Raw genomic sequence first — 21,045 nt, 5'->3', positions numbered from 1 at the left:
ACCACGCTCTATGCGTTTACATACATGCATTCTAATTTGTCTTAGTCTGCTTGTATTTCCACCCCATTCCTATTTCTGAATTGCTCTTTATTCTAATTTTTGTTTCTCTCGCATCTGACATGTCTTCTCTAATGCTTCATCCGAGTGCCCCTCTCCCTGCCAAGTTAGTTTAAATACTAAGTAGAAGGCTTTTAAAATGCATAGTGCTAATTTTATTAGTAACCGCAGACACTAAAAACTTACCAGCAATCCAAAGGCCCAGCTAAAGCTCTGGGGACATGGGTTCAAATCCCACCACACAGCTGGTGGAAATTCAATTCAATTACTTAATAAATCTGGGATTAAAGGCTAGCCTCTGTATCCATGACCAATAGTGACCTCACAGGCCACTCAGTTGTACCAAACCACCACAGAAAAGTCCAAAGGAATACAGCCAGACTCACCACGAAGCATCGCCACAGGCAGTGGAAATGACAGTGACACAGCGTGCCCAGTCAATACTGCAAAGTCCTCCTTTATTAAGATTTGGGCCCCTGTGCCTAAACTGGGACATTGGCAACAGTCTGACAGTTGTACTCACGGCATCGTAGCTTACAACTGATGTACCAGACACTCTCATCACTATCTCTGGATATGTCGTGTCCCACTGGCAGGTTAGATCCAGCGGAGATGGTGGCACAGTGGTATACAGTCAGGAGGGAGTTGCCCTTGGAGTCCTCAACATTAACTCATGAAGTTTCATGTCATCAGGTCAAACATAGACAAGGAAACTCTTGCTAATTGCCGCTTACCATCCTCCCTCATCAATACGCCTACATGTTGAACACCACTGAGAAGAAGCATTGAAGGTGGCAAGGGCACAAAATGTACTCTGGGAAATTTCAGTGACCATCACCAAAAGTGGCTTGATTAGTACCACTCCCAACTGGTTGAGTTGTGCAGGACGTGTGCCAGATTAGGCCTGCAGCAGGTGGTGAGGAGACCGACAGGAGAGAAAATCCTCTGGACAGCATGCTATGAGCAGCACCAGACAAACATAAAAATGAGATGCTAACTTGGTGCAACTACAACATAGGACTGCAGGCATTCCAAACAGTGAAAGCAGCATGCAGTAGTCAGAGCAAAGTGAGCCCACAGCCAACATATCAGATCAAAATTATGCAGTCCTGCCACATTCAGTCATGAATGGTGATGGACAATTTTAACTGGAGGAAAAACTTCCACAAGTGTTACACCCTCCTCTGGAACTGTCAGAGGTGTGTGTGTGTAGGCCTGAATGATTGCCATGAGGGCTGAATGCTTGAAGTTGTGGTTTTATCATTTTTCTTGGGCTTAGTGGTTAATTGCTTTTCCTTTGATGCAAGGAAACCTTGTTTGATTGGCTCCTTATTGCCCACAGTTTAAATAGTTAAATGCATTCTGATTTGGCAGAAGATGTGCTCGTGGAAGAGAAACTTAAACCTTTATTGTGACCAACCGAGGAAGTTGAACAGAGCAGAACTTGCTCACTGCTTCTCACGTGGTCTCAACACCAGAAAATGATCATCTCCAGCAAGAGACAATCTAACCGTCTTCCCTTTTATATTCAATGATTCAATGGCATACCCATTGCTGAATCATCCACTGTCAACACCTTGGAGAAATTACCATTGGCCAGAAACTGAACTGGGCTCGCCATATAAATACTGTGGCTATAAGAGCAGATCTGAGGCTGGGATTCTGCGGAGAGTAACTGGGTTCCCAATTGCCCAAAGCCTGTCCATCCTCTACAAGGTACCAGCCAAGAGTGTGATGGAGTATTTCTTCACTCGCCTGGATGGATGTAGCTCCAATAACACTCAATAAGCCTGACCCCATCCAGGACAAAATAGCCTGTTTGGTACCCCATTCACCACATTTATTCCCCCACCACCAACGCAATGTACCACCACAAGGTGCATTTCAGGAACTCACCAAGGCACCTTTCAACAGCACCTTCCAAATCTGTAATCTCTACCACCTAGAAGGATGAGGGCAGCAGTTGCATGGGAACACCACCACCTTCAAGTTCCCTTCCAAGCTACACACCATCCTGACTTGGAACTACATCACTGTTCCTTCACGGTTGCCGGGCCAAAGTTTTGGAACTCCCTTCCTAACCACTGTGGATATACCTACACCACATGGACTGCGGTGGTTTAAGAAGGCGGCTTACAACCACCTTCTTGAGGGCAATAGAAATACTCGCATCCCGTGAAAAAATAAAAAATAGAAGTGTGATTTGAAAGGCTAGAGGAGATTATGCAAAAAAAGTCGGCGATTATATAAGAAAGATTGGTGAAGGTGTTTAAAAGGACAGAAAAGTAAAAAAATAGTTTACCACTTGGTAGGACTATTTGTGATAAAAGATGAGATCTAACTGTAGGATCTGTGTTGGAGAGACCAACTCAAAATTTTACATCGATTTTTGAAATGATGATGAAAGTGAGAACATAAATTTAACAGAGGAATATGGAATTTATATAACTAAATAAATATAACTATAAACAACTGCAGTCAAAGAATTAGTTCTGAAAAACTTACCAGTACTCAAGGTAATTAGAAGCAGTCAGACAACAAACCATAGTCTCTGGTCACAATTATTCAATCTTCAGATATACATGTTCAACAGTGGGACTGGAAAGTATATCATGTAGCACTCTTATTCAAGAAGAATAAACTGGGGAGTCTGATGTCAATTGTGGGAAATGCCTGGATTAATAATCAAGGGCATTTTTATATTGAATGGCTGATTAGATTGATTAAAGGCATGTTGTAAATGTTGTGATATAAGGAATTTCAGAAGATGCATTGCCTCATGAGGTTTGTTGAAAAATAAATCGGGCATATGGCAGGAGGAAATGTACCAGCATGACTGTGGTCAGATTGGAGAAGAATTGAAGCACTGGCCCCATTTTTGATTTTGGAGCACATAGATTTTCACTTGGGTATGTGTAACAAAATCTCAATTTGCTGCTGATTCAGTAATAAATAATTTAGCAACATTGAGAACTGAATTTTTGGCAAGAGGTAGAGAGCCTAATAGAATGGGCAGATGAAGTTTGATGTGGATTGTTGTGGGGCTAGTATATTTTGGGAGTATAAATGAGCAAATGGAGTACATACTGAAGGAAAGGTTGCTGAAAGTTGTGGAAGAACAGAGACACGTAAAAATTCAAATACTTTAATCTCCAATAATGTGCATAGATAAAGCCCTAAAAAGGTCATTAGATTTTGGGATTCATAAATCGGGGATAGAGTGCAGCAATAAGGACATAATGATGTACTCATACAAAACATCAGTTGGCATTCTGTATGCACTTTTGCCCATTGAAGTTGTAATGTGAAGCTGAGATTCCTCGGGATGATGGCGGGGCTCGAAAACTATAGTTTTGAGAAATGATTTGGATGCTGGATCACGGGAATTTTTAGTTCCTTGACACAAACTGGGCAGAATGGAAGTTAAAATTAAGCAACTCTACTTGCTGCTCTATATAGCTCCACAGCAGGTTTAACCCTGTTGTTTTTCCTGACGGCTAATGATTCCCATCTGATTCAGGCGGGAGCCACATTAGCATATGCACCTCATTCACTAAAACTTATTTAGGAAAAAGCGGAAACCTTAAAAGATAAGTTTCAAACTTGTACTTCTCACCCTCTACTATGAAACATCTCCAATTGCTGACTCGATCTTCACCAACCAGTTCTTTACATTTGTTTTGGACAGTTTGGAATTATAAAGTATGGAATTCTTGCCACAGCTACAGGGCATATGTGAGACCTCCCCCAGAGTATTATGTCTTTGGTCTCCTTAAGGAGAGATATGCTTACGTTGGAAGCAGTTCAATGAAAGTTCACTTGGCTGATTCCTGGGATGAAAGAGTTGGCTTATGGAGCAATGCTTGAGCAGGTTAGGCTTATATTCACTGAGGTTTAGAGGAATGAGAGATAATTGTATTGAAACATAAGATTCTGAGAAGGCTTGACGGGAGGTGTTGATCTGTTCCCTGCTTGGGGGAATGTCGGACTAGGAGGCGTACTTTTTTTTTAAAAGAAAAAGGTCCCCCATTTAAGCAAGAGATGAGGATGAATTTCTTCTGAAGGTCAATGGTCTGTGGAATTCCCCTCTCCAGAGAGCAGTGCAGGTTGGATCATACATTATGTTCAGGGCTAAGTTCAATTTTTGATCCACAAGAGAGTTGAGGTTATGGAGGATAGGCAAGAAAATGGAGTTGAGATCGCAATCAGATCAGCCATGACCTTATTGTATGGTGGGGAGGCTGGATGGGCTGAGTGGATTACTTCTGCTCCTGTTTCTTAGGATCTTATGATTGTCTGTTGTTGGTAGACCAGTGGGATGTAAATTAGGGCCAGAAGCTCTTCTCAGCATGGTCTCTCAGAGACTCCAAGCTCAGCGGCCTCTGTCTCATACCAGCTTCTCACTCTGGAATTAAAATCCCTCTTATTTCCATTGGCATAGAGAAGACTAAGAAAAAAATAAATTGTTTTAATTTATGAAGATTTTTGATGAATGAGTAGAGCCACATTGTATCACCTGGCTGAGAGATCAGTGATGAGGAATTGTCACCAAGAGTAAGGAAGAAGATCAGGGAAAATATATTTACTGTTTCTGGACTGTGAATTGCTTTGCCACAGGAAGCAAGTGAGACAGAGAACATTGCTCTTCAGAAAAAATGGATAGAAATTGGAAGCACAAAAAGGCTTTAGAGTCTGACCCTGAGCCAACAGAGCATTGCTGAGCATCCTCCTCTTGTATTATAAACCTCCTGACTCCTAAGATTCAAAGATCCTTGGCACAAAAGGTCATGATTGTGCTCACTGATTAAATATTCTTTAGGTATTTAACAATCTCGATCTGCTTATTTGTCATATTTCAAAATACATTATTGTTGAAATACTGCATGAATTGCAAACATAAATTGGATCATCAAAACCAATGTTGAACATTATTTTGGAAAAGGAACACCAGTGTTTAACTTAAAATTCCATAAAGGTTTATATAAATTATTTACAAAAAAAACTAATTAAAATCAGTTTCTATTATATGTCAATTTATTGTTTCCTTGGAAACTTTTAATAGTGTAGAATAATGTTTTCCATCAATCGTTTCTTTAGGTTTATATATGAGACTGATCACTTTAATGGAGTTGCAGAACTGCTGGAGATACTGGGAAGGTAAGTTGCATTTTCAGTTCAATTACAAACTGATAATTTAGGGCTGTCTGCTTTCAGGTTAAGGTGATCCAGTTAAGACTGTCGCTGATCTCTGTTTTATCTCCAATTATTGACTTTGCGATTCCACAAGCATAAATAAATATCAAGAATTAATAATTATTTAAAGTCTCATGTTGTCAGGACATCCCATTCACTGCAATGCATTATGTTAGCAATTCAGTTACTGTTATTTGGTAAATAAGGTTTATTGATGGTGTTGATTGAGGAAGAAAAGTTGACCAGGATACCAGGGCACTCCTGTTCTTTGATCTTTCATCACATGTTCTTTTAAGTCCAACTGAGCAGGGCGATGAGGCCTTTATTTAACATTTTACCTGGCAGTATTACACTGAATTGTTAACTTAGATTGAGTTCAAATCTTGAAATGTGACTTGAGTGGATAACCTGAGTCAAGTTCTACTAACTGAATCCAAGCTAATACTATTCATGTGATTTATTATTCACTTCTGCAACATCACTTTTTGCTATTGCCTCTCTGCTACTCCAGCCTAAATCAATCTCTACACCTTCACTAAGACTTCAGGTCTCGATGACATGAAAGTCAAATGCCCCTTTGCTAATCTCCCTGGCTCGAGGGTAATTCAAGATCCTTGCCCTAAAATAAGTTCCTCTTGTCCATCAACCCAATCCTTGCTTCCTATATTCGTTGCATATTGCTAACGCATTAATTTCAAAATCTTTGACCCTGATATTTACTTGACTTGCCCAATATGGGCTGGTAGTTAAAATGGAATTTGGGAAGGACAGGAATCTCTCATGCATTCATGCTTGAACTCTGTAGGAAACTTGTCTGAAATATCAACCCGCCACAGCAGGCCCTACGGTATGAGCGATAGTTGTGGCTTTGTTATGTAATCAGCGCTGCAGCACAATATTAACTCAACAATTTGCATTTATATAGTGCCTTTAAAATAGTGGAATTTCACATGGTACTGCACTGTGGCATAAGCAAACACAAAAATTGAGACTGAGTCAAGAAGACAACATTATTACAGGTGGCAAAAGCTTGGTCAAAGAGGTAGCTTTTAAAGAGTGTCTTTTTGAGAGAGAGGTGGAAAGATTTAGGGAGGAAATTCACAAACTTGGGGCCTAGACAGCTGAAGGTATGGTCATCAATACTAGGGCAAAGGAAAATGAAAATGCACAAAAGGCTAAAGTTGGACAGAAGTTCTCAGTGTTGTAGGGCTCGAGGAAGTTAGAGACAGGGAAAGGTGAGGTCATGGAGGGATTTGAATTGAAGGATGAGACTTTTAAAATTGAGGCTTTGACTGGAAGACAATCTAGGTCAATGAACACAGGACAATCGGTGGACTACACAGTGCAAGTTAAAATACAGTTAGTAAAGTTTTAGATGAGAAGTTGTTTGCGTGGGGTGCAAGCAGGAGAACAAAAGCGTTGCTGAGGGTTTCAGCTGCAGATAGGCTGAGGTGAAGCAAAGATAGGAGATATTGCAAAGATGGAAGTACATTTGGTTTGATTTATTATTGTCACATGTATTAGTATACAGTGAAAAATATTGTTTCTTGCGTGCGATACAGACAAAGCATACTGTATATAGGGAAGGAAAGGAGAGCGTGCAGAATGAAATGTTACAGTCATAGCAAGGGTGTAGAAAAGATCAACTTAATACAAGGCAGGTCCATTCAAAATTCTGATGGCAGCAGGGAAGAAGCTTTTCAGTTTTTGAGTCGGTTGGTACGTGTCCTTAGACTTTTGTATCTTTTTCCCTGATGGAAGAAGGTGGAAGAGAGTATGTCCCGGCATGTTCTCCACTACGCTTCCTGAAGTCGATGACTATCTCCTTCATTTTGTTGACATTGAGGGAGATATTATTGTCATTACACCAGTTCACCAGATTATCTCTTTCCAGTACTGTGCCTCATCATTGTTTGAGATGCGACCCATAATGGTGGTGTCATCAGCAAACTTGAAAATCAAATTGCAGGGGAACTTGGCCAGACAGTCAGAGGTGTATAAAGAGTATGGTAAGGGGCTGAGGAGACAACTTTGCGGAGCACTGGTGTTGATGATGAACATGGAGGAGGAGGTGTTGCCTATCTGCAGTCTGTGGGTTAGGAAGTCTAGGATCCAGTTGCAGAGGGAGGAGCTGAGCCCCAGGCCATGAAGTTTGGAGATAAGTCTGATAGGAATAATGGTGTTGAAGGCTGAGCTGTTCCAGGGTTGAGTTTAGGGCCAGGGCGATGGTGTCTGTTGTGGACCTGTTGCAATGACAGGCAAACTGTAGTAGATCCAGGCAGTCTGGGAGGCAGGAATTGATTTGTGCCATGACTCGCCTTTCGAAGCACTTCATAATGATGAATGTCAGAGCCCCCGGACGATTGTCATCAAGGCACTCTGCATGGTGTTTCTGTGGTACTGGGATGATGGTCGTCGTCTTGAAGTAAGTAGGGACCTCAGATTGGTGTAAAGCAGTGGTTCCCAAACTTTTTTCACTGGGCCGCACTTTGGGAATACAAATTTGCTCGCGCCACATCGAACTTTTTATTGATAAGAAATACATTCAAAAACAACTCCTAGCAGTGCTTGATTCATAACATAGAACACAACTACTTTATAATATGATCATGGGACATCCAGAAAGTATAAAACAGTGCTTGTTTAAACCATGTTTAAATGTTTCTTTGATTGTCCTTGAATCTTCCCGCCACACTTGCCATCCTCTCTCGCCGCACCAGTGTGGCGCGCCGCACCCTTTGGGAACCACTGCTGTAAAGAGAAGTTGAAGATGTCTGCGAATACCCTCGCCAGCTGGTCCGCACAGGACCAGAGTGCTCGTCCGGACTTAGTGATGGAGAAAATGTGGGATTAGAAGCTCCACTCCAGCTTCAATCACAGAGGCTGGAAATGGAATCCTCCATACTGTAGCCATGATGCTGAACCTCCTTGGCAGGCTTTCAATGCCTCGCACAACTGTTTGTGTAATGCTAGAAGTTTTCTATCCATGGCTAGGCTCCGATAGTCATCATCAGGGTCCCGCCCTGGCAATGGGCTATCACTACTACCAGAGCCTACAGCTGTTCTCTAGTGACTCGTGGTATCCCACGTGGAGTTTGTCTGAGCTTGGATGGCATCTTGGGCAGCTGGAGTGCTTGATGGTGCATCCTCAAAATTGCCTTTCTGTTCCTGATGCTTAGAAGATCGTAGAGGAAAGAGAAAAGGGATAGGAGTTGCACATTTGCAGGTGATGGCCTTGATAATATAACTAGAAATTGTGGAGCTTGTTGAGGTGATGCAGGTGGTTTAAGTCATGTGCAGAGAGACTCTAGAAAGCCACCAGCTTCACTTTTCCTGTTGGTTGTAGCTTTACCTGGGCCACTCGTCTTGTACTTGGCATGCCTGAGGGCAAAGACATGCACTGCTCCACATCTCTAACTTCTGTATTCTGAGCTGCCTTGAGGAAAGAGGGTGAGAGTTGCTAAATTGAAGTTGAAAAGGTATGTGAAAATATATGGGGTTTGTGCTGTAAGTTGGAGAAGCAGCCATATGGGTTAAGATGATTGAGATGTTGAATGTTATGGGGAGTGCATTAATGGTGGGAGGGGTTTGTTGTAGAAGTGGTACAATGTAAAAAGAGAGTGATACAAATGCATGGCTTAGAGTAGAAAGGAAGAGGTGATCATGCTCGTAATGTATAAGATGTTACGTTGTGCACTTGTGATTTGAAAGAAGGGTATTGTGCATGGTCGGGGAGGGTTAGTGTTGCATAGTGATTTGCAGTGGTGGAAAAATTAAAGTATCATCATCTGTGCATCTCTCGGGAGGCTCTGCAGTCTGCTTCTAAATTGAAGGCAGGTCCTGGTGTGAGGCTGGATGCACTGACCCTTCAGCTATCTCTACCCATACCTGCTTCATCCTGACCTTGCAACTTGCTGGGAAGTGTTTCTCCCTCTTGTTCACTTATTTCCTCAGTTTAAAATCTCCGGAAAGCAGCAGGGAATCTTGGAGTGACCTTTCTGTTCAATCTAAATGCCAGAAAGCATTTCTACCCATTTATAACACCTTTTTATAAAAAAAAATAAATCTGGAATTGGGAATCTACTGCTGACCATGAAACCATTGTCAGAAAAATCCATCTGGTTCACTAATGCCCTTCAGGGAAGGAAATCTGCCATCCTTACCTCATCTGGCCTACATGTGACTTCAGAGCCAAGCAATGTGGATGACTCTCAACTGCCGTGGGGCAATTAGGGATGGGCAATAAATGCTGGCCAGCCAGTGACGCCCATGTCCACGAATGAATAAAAAAGGCAGAATTCTGAATCCTGCAAACAATAAGGCAGCACAATGGCATAGTGGTTGGCACTGCTGTCTCCGTGCCAGGGACCCATGTCTCAATGGGTTTCCTCCAAGTGTTCTGGTTTCCTCCCACAGTTCAGAGATGTGCAAGTTAGGTGAATTGGTGATGCAAAATTGTCCCTTAGTGTCCAGAGGTATATAGGTCAGGGGTTTAGCCATGGTACAGTGTATAGGGTTACAGGGATTGGGTGGGAAGGAGAGCTTTGATAAAGATGCTCTTTTTGAGAGTCAGTGCAGACTTGATAAGCTGAATGACCACCTTCAGCACTGTAGAGATTCTATGAATTGGCCTTGAGCTCAGTGGTCCATGCAGATTTTTTCTCTACCCCACAAGCACCCAGAGTTAAAATTGGAGCTTTTGTCTGCATTTTCACCTGAACTACACCTTCATATTCTAAATTTCTCTGCATTCACATCCTTGGAAGATATTTGTTCCTTCAACATTGCATTTCTGTTCAGCCACCTCTTGCTGTGCTATCTAATCCATAGCATTTTAACTGCTCTGCCCAGTATTTTGGAACTCCTTCCTTAAATCCCTCCACTTCTTTGTCTTTGAATTTCTTCTCAAACTTCTGTTTAACAAAACTTATTTCTCCTTGTCCTTGTTCTGATTTCCTCTTTTATAAAACAATATGTTCCTCTTGAGTTCTCTGCCCAAAGAGAGGCCCAACCCATGGTGCCATCACCACAGGTAGGGTAAGGAGACAGGTTTCAAATCCACCCCAGTCAAAAGAGGATTGAACCTCATGCTGCTGGGTTCGGACTGATTCACACCAGCCATTTAGTGGGTGGGTTGCAGGTTGCCATGGCAACATACACTTTTGCATGGAGCAATAGATTGTGATGAGTGGCTCGCTCTTTCTTTCCATCACATGTCTGACCAGGAATATCTCTTGTTTCTTACTGCCTACTATTGGTATATGTTGGAAGGATGCACAAGTTGATGTTTAAGCTGTTTGGCCACATTATGAATGCACTTCCCTTGACCATCAAGTCATTAAGTAGGACTTGAACCTGTAGCTTCTGACTCAGAAACAGTGATGCTGCCACTGTGCTCTGAGAACTCCTTTAATTGTATTAAAAGCGTGATATAAATGCATTGTGGTGATTGTTGATCTCATCCTGAGGCATCCTGATTATGCTCTAGAATTTATCCCTGCATTCTAAACTGAATTTATATTCACAAATTGTATTTGTATAACACCTTTAAGGTAATAGAACGGTTAAAAAAATGACTGTTTAATGAATTTAGCCTGGGCTTCCAGATACCACATCAAATGTGCTTAGTGAGTAGCTGAACCGTACAAATCAAAATGTTATGTGGAAGAGTGATATCAAATTCATTAAAGGTGGGAGTATCACTTTTACTCTTTTTTAAAAATTAAATTTCTACCAATTATAAATGCTTAAAATTTACCAGAATTTATTAGTTTTAATGTTAAAATTTAAATATTTGTTTTATTTTTCAAGTAATGGTTGTTATACCTGCAGCTCAAGTTTACAAAGTCCTGTCTAACAACATATTTTGACATCAGAGCTGTTATTGACTTGTCAGCTCTTGGGAACTATGTCAGCTACCTTTTGGGACATCTGCTGGATAGCTTTTGCTGGTTTTCTGGATTGCCCATTGAGCAATTACCTTAAACGACAAAGTTTTCTTGCACTTTGCAAAAGAAGGCTAACTCCCTAATCATTGTTTGAAACCAGTAACACATTTCCAACCCAAAGGGAATTGAATTAATATAATGCATTAAGATAATAAATGTTACACTAGATAGCATTGTATTCTTAAATAATTTGGTATTTTGTATGAAAAAGGATAATTTCACATTTTTACAATGATGGTAAATTACTAACGTCTATATTTGTTTTTCAGTATTATTAATGGGTTTGCATTACCATTGAAAGCAGAACATAAACAATTTCTTATGAAGGTGCTCATTCCCCTTCACACTGCTAAAGGCTTAGCTCTATTTCATGCACAGGTAGGCTATTATTTCCTGATGTACACATGGGTTAAATGTATTGTTGATTTGGTACCAAAGCTACTCTGGTTTTCCATTTTGATGTACTTTCTCCTCTGTCATCCAAACTTTCTGTAAAAATGGTACACTGCATCATAGGAACTGGATCTAATGACTGTTAAAGCAGGTCTGGCATATCTATATTTATATTTTTTGTATTGGTCCAACATTTGCAGGAATTTTAGATGCAATATGTTCAGATGCCTGGGTTATATTCATTAAAATTAGCTGTTTATGAGGTAACTTGAGAATTTTTGAATAGGCTATTGAAGCTAATATATCACATCATAGCATTCAACATGGAATATCCAAATATTTCTATATTTTAAAAAGTAGTTAATTTGACAACTTTATTGGCTGGATTGATACTTGAATCAACTTCATTTATTGAGGCTTGACAAAATATGCAATAACATAAATTTTGGAAATAAAAACCGGAAACTAGGCTTATTCGCTTGGTAGCACCAAGGTGAATGGGAAAGGTAGACAGGATAACCAAAAATATGGGACTGGGATGAGCATATGTAATCAATTTATGGCAACTTTTGGGATGTTATTTTTAACTGTTAGTACATATTTTTGGGATATTGCACACCCCTGTCAGAAATAGCCCTGTCTTTTAAGTATATTTATCGCAAGTTGTGTTTAATACAATCCTTCGCAAACTTATTTCTGATGACCATATTTTAATACCTTAGACTCCATGTGAGCCCCGAGTCAAAATTGTGTGAGAGGGGTGGCGTGATTGGAGAGTGTTGAGCCAGGAGATGGGGAGATTAAAACTGCAAGTTTTGCCCTGAATTACAGCATATGGTTTTGTCAGAAATCAGGCCTCAGGAAACAGACAATTGAGAGCCATGCTCATCAACACTGGTGGCATCGTGGCACAGTGGTTAGCGTTGCTGCCTCACAGCACTAGGGACCCGGGTTCGATTCCAGCCTTGGGTGACTGTCAGTGTGCACGTTCTCCCCGTGTCTGCGTGGGTTTCCTCTGGGTTTCCTCCCACAGTCCAAAGGTGTGCAGGTTAGGTGGATTGGCCATTCTAAATAGTCCCTAATTGTCCAGAGATGTGTATGTTAAGTAGATTAGCCATGGTAAACGCGTGAGGTTATAGGGAGGGGAGGGCTTGGGTGGAATTCTCTTCTGGAGAGTCAGTGCAGACTTGATGGGCTGAATGGCCCCTTGTGCACTGTATGGATTCTATGTGCAGAGAAAAAGCAAACATTTAAAGTGGCCTCACAGCTGTCAAAACTCAATGAGCTGCATGGCTGCCATTGTTGCTTCAGAACTTGTGACTCCAAAAGTGCGTCCTTGGCAATACTGGCAACTGAATGAAAGTGAGTTCTTCCTGTGCACAAGAATACAATGTATGTTTTTGAATTCCTACCCAATTCATAATAAAATTTTCAAAATTGAAGAAGAGGTCACTAACATGGTGGGTGGAGCGTGTCAATGGCTGTTATCAATCTTAAACTCTACAAGACAGTTGGTCAATTTCTGCACAAGAGATTATTAAATAAAAGCACAAAGAATGCCCTTATGACTTAGTTAATAATTAATTTGAAAGTAGGAGATACAATAAGGATAATGGGACTGTTCTCCAATTGGTAGTGACATATGTTGTTCCCCCCATTGCCCCTGATGCTTCTCCCCCTCTCTTGCCCTCCTCCTGACCCCTCCAATTCTTTCCATTTCCCTTGAATTTCAAGCCTCTTTTCCTCTTCCCTTCCATCCTCCCCTGCCCCATCTCCTCACCACTTTGCTCACACCATCACTCCAACCTCTCTTGGCTAGGCACCCGCCTGCCTACTCAACTCTATCACTGCTTCTTGGCTCTCCTCACTGCCATCTGTTGGCTCACTCCCCCTCTCTGTCTCCTAATGTTTTCTGATCTTTCCTTTCTCATGATCCCTCTCTCTGCCTCCTCATGTTACACTATCCCTTCCCAGAATGCCTGCCCATGGTTCCTCCCTGCACCTCTACTTTGGTGTTTTCTTTTCTTTTTCTCTCTACTCCTTGCTTGCTTTTACTCTCTCCCATCTCCTCCCTCCCTTCCTGTTTAAGTTACCCAGTAAATTAAAATTTGTCCATTAGCAGTTCTTTTCATTTATTCACTGAATACATCTCTTTTCTGAGTGATAGCTGAGGCTTCCATTGGAATATTTGTATAGAAATGTAAGAAACTGTCTAAAGCAACTTTTGAAGCTTTTTGATTTCTGCTCATGTAAATTAATATTCGAAGTATATCAGTTGGAATACTTGCTAATAGTGCTTTAAGTATGTGTTATCTGACCATGAGAATTGTTTTAGAGGGCTGCTAATGATATAAAAGAGCTTGAATGCTAATTGGTAGTGGTCTCCAATTGTCTGAAAGCAACCATGGGCAGTTATAGGTCCCATTGGGCCATACCCTCCTAGCTCCCTAACATTGGATTTGGGGGAGATACCCCAAAGGTGCACTGGTGAACCTGATGGCAAGCTGGATAGCCTGGACCTTGCCTGGCCTGAGTCAGAAGGTCGGGTGAGACCAGATCAGAAGAAAAATCCCATAAGGATTTGGACATGGAGTGGCAACCTGACATTGATTGCCACTCCGCGGAAGTTACAGCCCATTATCTTGGCTTCCCGTATGGGTTTGATCCACCCTCACCAATGCTCCCAACCTAGTTCCTAGTGCTGTACTATTATTTGAGTTACCCTGTTGTATCCAGTTTTGTTTTTAATCTGATTTCAGACAGCTTATTGTACAATTGTTTTAAGGGGGAGGGTAGTTCGAGTAGATACTCACCTAATTCATTTATGTTTGTCTAATTCTGATTTTGGGCCACTGGTCACAGCCTCCAAAGTTGCCATCTTTTGTTTCTTAATCATGGGTTGGCATTGAGCCTTTTGCCAGTACTTGCCCTCCTGTCTCTTCACAATCTCTGAATTAATACTCGGGTTGTTTTATACTCTGGTTGTTTTATGCTTCCCAGTGTCATGTCTTTGTACTTACTGATTGGGCCTTGCATTCGCTCACCCTGATTTCTTCATGAACATTTAAAGTGATTATACCATACAAATAATAGTATAATTGTCTTGGCAAATTAACCACCAGTTTCACCTCTATTCTTAAACAAGCTTATAATTTTCTAACTTCATTCATGACATTGAGAATTTCACAGCATTTTCCCAGTGGTATGCTTGGAGTAATTATATTATGCAGATATATTGAAGTAGCTAATTTTAAACAGGAACTTAATTACTTTTTAAACTTCATTTTCCATTTCAATGAAAGTTGCGCTATGAACTTTACCACCCAGGAACCATACACATTATTGTAGATATGTTAAAGTGATTGAATTTTTTGAGGAGGTAACTAAGTGTGTTGATGAAGGTAGGGCAGTTGATGTCATATACATGGATTTTAGTAAGGCGTTTGATAAGGTCGGCTTATGATGAAAGTGAGGAGGTGTGGGATAGAGGGAAAGTTGGCCGATTGGATAGGTAACTGGCTGTCTGATCGAAGACAGAGGGTGGTGGTCGATGGAAAATTTTCTGACTGGAAGCAGGTTGCTAGCGGAGTACCACAGGGATCAGTGCTTGGTCCTCTGCTCTTTGTGATTTTTATTAATGACTTAGAGGAGGGGGCTGAAGGGTGGATCAGTAAATTTGCTGATGACACCAAGATTGGTGGAGTAGTGGATGAGGTGGAGGACTGTTGTAGGTTGCAAAGAGACATAGATAGGATGCAAAGCTGGGCTGAAAAATGGCAAATGGAGTTTAACCCTGATAAATGTGAGGTGATTCATTTTGGTCGGACTAATTTAAATGTGGATTACAGGGTCAAAGGTAGGGTTCTGAAGACTGTGGAGGAACAGAGAGATCTTGGGGTCCATATCCACAGATCTCTAAAGGTTGCCACTCAAGTGGATAGAGCTGTGAAGAAGGCCTATAGTGTGTTAGCTTTTATTAACAGGGGGTTGGAGTTTGAGCCGTGGGGTTATGCTGCAACTGTACAGGACCTTGGTGAGACCACATTTGGAATATTGTGTGCAGTTCTGGTCACCTCACTATAAGGAGGATGTGGAAGCGCTGGAAAGAGTGCAGAGGAGATTTACCAGGATGCTGCCTGGTTTGGAGGGTAGGAAAGGTTGAGGGGGCTAGGGCTGTTCTCTCTGGAGCGGAGGAGGCTGAGGGGAGACTTAATAGAGGTTTATAAAATGATGAAGGGGATAGATAGAGTGAACGTTCAAAGACTATTTCCTCGGCTGGATGGAGCTATTACAAGGGGGCATAACTACAGGGTTCATGGTGGGAGATATAGGAAGGATATCAGAGGTAGTTTCTTGACGCAGAGTGTGGTTGGGGTGTGGAATGGACTGCCTGCAGTGATAGTGGAGTAGACACTTTAGGAACATTTAAGCGGTTATTGGATAGGCACATGGAGCACACCAGGATGATAGGGAGTGGGATAGCTTGATCTTGGTTTCGGATAAAGCTCGGCACAACATCGTGGGCCGAAGGGCCTGTTCTGTACTGTTCTATGTTCTATGTTCTCCAACTCTCAATGAAAATGCAATGCGAACTCTACTCATGATTGTTCTGTCATTTTATATGTGGATTCTCAAGGTAATGAGCATTTCCAGATTGCATCTCAAAGTCAATGAAAGGTTTATGAATCTGCTTATGTTTTACATTTTTAGAGTGCTGTTTCAAAATAGTAATTCGGTGAAATACAATGCAATCAAATAGTTACACTCAAAATATTTTTGGAGAAAACTTAATTGTTTTGATAGATTCAATTTAACTCCCCATGTGGCATTGAATACATAACACAAAACTGGCAATTGACACTGAATTGGTCACGGAAGGCTAGCGTGAGAAATTAGAAATGATACAGCGAGGCTGCACAATAATCTTAACCGGGAATATTTATTCCACTGAATTCCAGGCACATTTATCTAATTGAAAAATATCATTCCTCTTTTTAAATAAAGTGATGGTGAGTGATGTGACTAACATGTAAAATGACAACCCAGATTTTGCTGTAGAAATGACCATGAGGCTCACAGCACTCATCAGTTTTGAAGTGTAAATCAGACGACAACTTCCAACAACTACACATGGCCAGTTAAATGCAGAAATCGGGAAGCTGTTGTCCAACTTACCTTTCTCTTCCAGAAATCTTGACATTTAAACACATGAAATGAAGTTAAGGTTTTGCCCTTGTGGTCTATATGCACACCCACCAAATGAATTTGCCAATAATGTTGAGGCTTGTTCATTTTAGTGCAGGTAAAATTTTAACAGTGTAATAAATCTTAAATCCTGCCAAACAATCTCTCTGGTACTGAAAATCACTTCTTCCGATTTTAGTTATTATTAATAAATATTTTTATATAAAGTGATTTTCTTCTCTCTCTCAATTTCATCTTTCTTTCCCTCTCTTTATTTTGTTTTCTGTACTTGATTTGACATTGAATTATATTCTAACTGACACTTCCTGGTTCATGCACTGCACTGTCCATTAAAGCTTTCAATCTGATAGGTTAAGGCGATGCACATTTCCTTGCTCTGTTCGTACAGGTCCTAGATTCTCTGTTTAGAGTGGCACATTATTTGATGCACTCAATTATAGTAACTTCCAGTTCAAAATCCCAATGAAAGTCTGCAGGAAATTGCAAGTGTAATGAATGAGTGCACTGTTTGCTCACTGTTGGGAGGAAAATATGGTCACTTATGTTAGTGTAACCTTTGGAGCATAACAAAGACACACTTGTTTTTGTACAGTTTCAATATACTTCATGTACAATAAATCTGTTTTGAAGTTAATCATATAATTAACTTTATAGTTAATTAGTTTATAACAATAATTTAGAGGAAGCCCTGCATTGATAAAGTTCAGTGACTGAAATTTTTAAAAAAACTTTGCAGCCTTATCCTGGAATGCGTATTTAAAAATGAGTCGTTTCAAACTGGCTGTATGATTATGTCTACATGTTTTTAAACATACAATGACATGGCATCCATGTAGTGTTGATTGAAATCAAGAGGTTGGTTGAGAGGCCTCTCAAATGATTGCTTTGATTTGTGCAGACCGGATGAACATCCATTTCAATTACATCAGTTGCTGCAGGGAATCATGTAACTGTTCTTTCTTGTCTTCTAGTTAGCTTATTGTGTGGTACAGTTCTTGGAAAAAGATGCAACTCTTACAGAACCGGTAAGTTTTCTCAGTTTATATTTAGTAATTCTATTTTTGACATTTAAAATCGGCATAATTCTTTTGGGGTGGGAGATGAGTTTTCACCTACACTGTTCAAAAACTTCTGAATTCAAATATTTACTCTAATTACTTTTATTGTATGAGCATAATTTTAAATACTTCCTGCATGGACAAATTTTGAGTATGAAAGACAACTGAGTATCTAGTATTTCTAGTATTTAATATTTCTGATTTAAATTAAATTCACCTTGTTGCGATTTAAAAAATTTTGCAAAGAAATCCATAAGCAGGAGAAGAACAAACTTAAAAGTTGATTCGGCCTCAAATCTTCATTCCAATCCTTTCCCTGGTTACAAGTCTCCCTTTGAAATATTAGCTTCTGGTGAATTTAGCGCTTGTTAAATAAATTTTATTGCTGATAAATAAAACATTTTCCAATGTTAGATATATGAAAGTTTTTTTTCCATTTTACCAGCGTGTTGTGTCCCAACAATCACTAAAAATTATGACCAACAGTGGCGAAAATAGATAGAGATCAGTAGTGATAGATTGCCAATAAGATTTAGTTGTGCATCTAAAACTCTCGCTTGAACAATTTTGTTAAAAAATGTAACTGATCCAAAACTGATGCCATTTCAATATCCAATCTATTATCCTTTGATAACACTGGCTGTCACTGGTTTGCCAGTATGAATAGAATATTTAAAACTGTTGGGTGCAATGCTGGGTGCAAAAGGCAAAACATATTTGTGATTTTAAATGATGCATGACAAACCTTAACGTACTGCTTTTTCATTTTGTCAAAGCTGCTTTTTGTCATCTAGTTGATTTTGTGTCAACAGTTCTAGAAATACCTTCTGATTTGATTTCTAAGTAGAATCATGGGATTGTCTATGGGAACCATAAAAGCAAAAGTACATGTAGAGGGGTGCCAGACAGATGATGTTTCTGCTCATGAAGACTTTTTTTATTACCTTAATATATTTTTATCTTGCTACTCTAACACCTACCATAAATTCACTTCTCGGGATTTGTTTGAGAGACTCTGAGTAAGCTCCAATTCAACTTGGGGACAACGGCAGAGTTGTGCTATCTGATACAATCCGATCACAAATGAAACAATGCTTGTGGCTGTGAAGCTCATTTCAGACCTCGCGGTTGTAACAAGCAGCTCTATACTGCTGCCTATTGGTCAGTATCTTGGAGAGCCAGGAAAGCAGCCCTTCTGCCAGTGCACACCGCAGCATGCATCTCACCTGAAGATTCAAGTGCTGGGCCAGTTCATTGTTTGGTTTTGTCTGTCACTTGTTTTCCTTTGACTTATTATTTATTAGTCACTAGTCGGCTTATATTAATACTGCAATGAAATTACTGTGAAAATCCCCTAGTCGCCACACTCCGGCACCCGTTCGGGTACACTGAGCGGGAATTGAGCATGGCCAATGCACTTAACCAGCTTCTTTTGGACTGTGGGAGGAAGCTGGAGCACCTGGAGGAAACCCACGCAGACAAGGGGAGAACGTACAAACTCTGCACAGTGACCCAAGCTAGGAATTGAATCCTGGTCCCTGGTGCTGTGAGGCAGCAGTGCTAACCACTGTGCCACCCATATGCCTTTTCTGGTCATTACATTATTAATCTAGCTCCCAATGATAAATCTGAACTGTACCTCAAGCTGTGAATAATTATGCAGATGACCTGACTTTTAAAATTATAGGTTATCACATTACTTCTGAATGGATTTGCACCAGTTGTAAATCATTTTGAACTGAATTTCACCAGGATGTGAAAATTTAACCGTTAAATGTCAGTGTGGAACACTCGGGTCAGATATAGAACATAATAGGTGCAGAATAAAAATCCCTTTCTAAGTTTGTATCTCAGACAAAAAAAGCTTTCATTCAAGGTGGTATGCATTAACTTGCTGTTACCACTCAAAATCCTTTAAGATTTTCATTTTAGCTGCTTGTATTAAAAGTATTTTGTTTTAATTATGTCCAAGGACTAAGGTTATAGTGCATTACAGTAGTTATGTTTTATGAAAGTTTTGATTTGACTTGATTAATTATGTTATAAATCAGAGGATTACATTTACAGATTTGTATTGACCATTACAATCTCTAAATGGGAGAGGAGTTTCTTTCCTCTTTCAATCTGGCTTTACATCATTATTTACTCTTGCAATTTGGAGCTTCAATTTTTCAGAAGTGAACTGGTTGCATTTCTTCTTGGACCATGTTTAAACTGTGATTTTTTAAAAAATAAATGTAATTGAATTATTGGACAGTTGAGTAACTATGCTTAGTCTGTTGCTCTGTTTCACATAGATTTCAGGTCTGGAAAAATTCAAACCCCTTATGAAGTTGCTGCAGAATTGAGAGGCCATGTAACATTTGAACATCTCCAGGATTTCAGCTTGCGTAGTTTAATCAAGAGAACATAGTACATAAAAGAGTACTTTTCTGCAGTTATTGTTAGTCATTGTATAAACCACTGAGGATCAAGGAGATAAAGGATGAGTTAGGCAAGGTAAGAGGAGGCTGAATGATGAGTAATAGATATGAGGTAATAATAACCTGAATTCCATCAGTGAGAAAAAGTTTCAATAGAGGTTCTTTTCTGTAGAAGTATTTAGTGTATTGTATTCAATTAATTGTAGGGTTAAACTGATTCACGCTAACAACTTACATGTGCTGGTATGGTTATTGTGTAATATACTTGAATTATTGCCTCAAATTGCTTCCAGCCCTATCAATATTTCATTCAAATGTTGTATAACTTGAAATTCACTCTCAAGACACAATGGGAGTTTTGAAAGACAAAATTTGTGCCAGTAATTGTGACATTAGGTATTTCCCATATTTTGAACAGACTTAGTGTCCACATTTGAAATGCTAGTCTTTAAAATGTTCTGATATCCTATTGATAAAGTTAATTATCTGAATTATCTGGTGCTACAGAAGAGCAAGTAATTGAGAACATTGGTAGAAATAGAGTATCCGTTACTAAGTTTAGGAATACGATTAGAATTAACAAGGGGCAAAGTATTAGTACCCTTCCATGGAGCCAGGCAGAAGCAATAGGTGTGTTTTTCTGCACACTCTTTACTCTGATGCAGTTGTACTATTCCAGTTCGTGGTATATTTGCCAGAGGAATGCCCATTCCCCTGTAGGGGATTGCACCACTTTTCCACTCTTTTTGTCTGCTGGTATATTCATCT

The 21,045-nt window shown here is 40.1% G+C and overlaps 1 protein-coding gene across 1 annotated transcript in view; it reads left to right on the top strand.

Annotated features, from left to right (window-relative positions):
* ppp2r5a (protein phosphatase 2, regulatory subunit B', alpha isoform) overlaps positions 1-21,045 on the top strand; it is a 165,822-nt gene that overhangs the window by 111,654 nt on the left and 33,123 nt on the right. The window contains exons 6-8 of the mRNA XM_078229829.1: positions 5,155-5,214; positions 11,468-11,576; positions 17,768-17,821. Of these exons, the coding sequence (XP_078085955.1) occupies positions 5,155-5,214; positions 11,468-11,576; positions 17,768-17,821 (223 nt within the window). The remainder of the gene's footprint in view (positions 1-5,154; positions 5,215-11,467; positions 11,577-17,767; positions 17,822-21,045) is intronic.

This window comes from Mustelus asterias, chromosome 15 (assembly GCF_964213995.1).
Source record: "Mustelus asterias chromosome 15, sMusAst1.hap1.1, whole genome shotgun sequence".
Lineage (NCBI taxonomy): Eukaryota > Metazoa > Chordata > Chondrichthyes > Carcharhiniformes > Triakidae > Mustelus > Mustelus asterias.
Note: the sequence above shows the minus strand (reverse complement) of the source record. Positions and strands in the feature narration are given on the sequence as shown.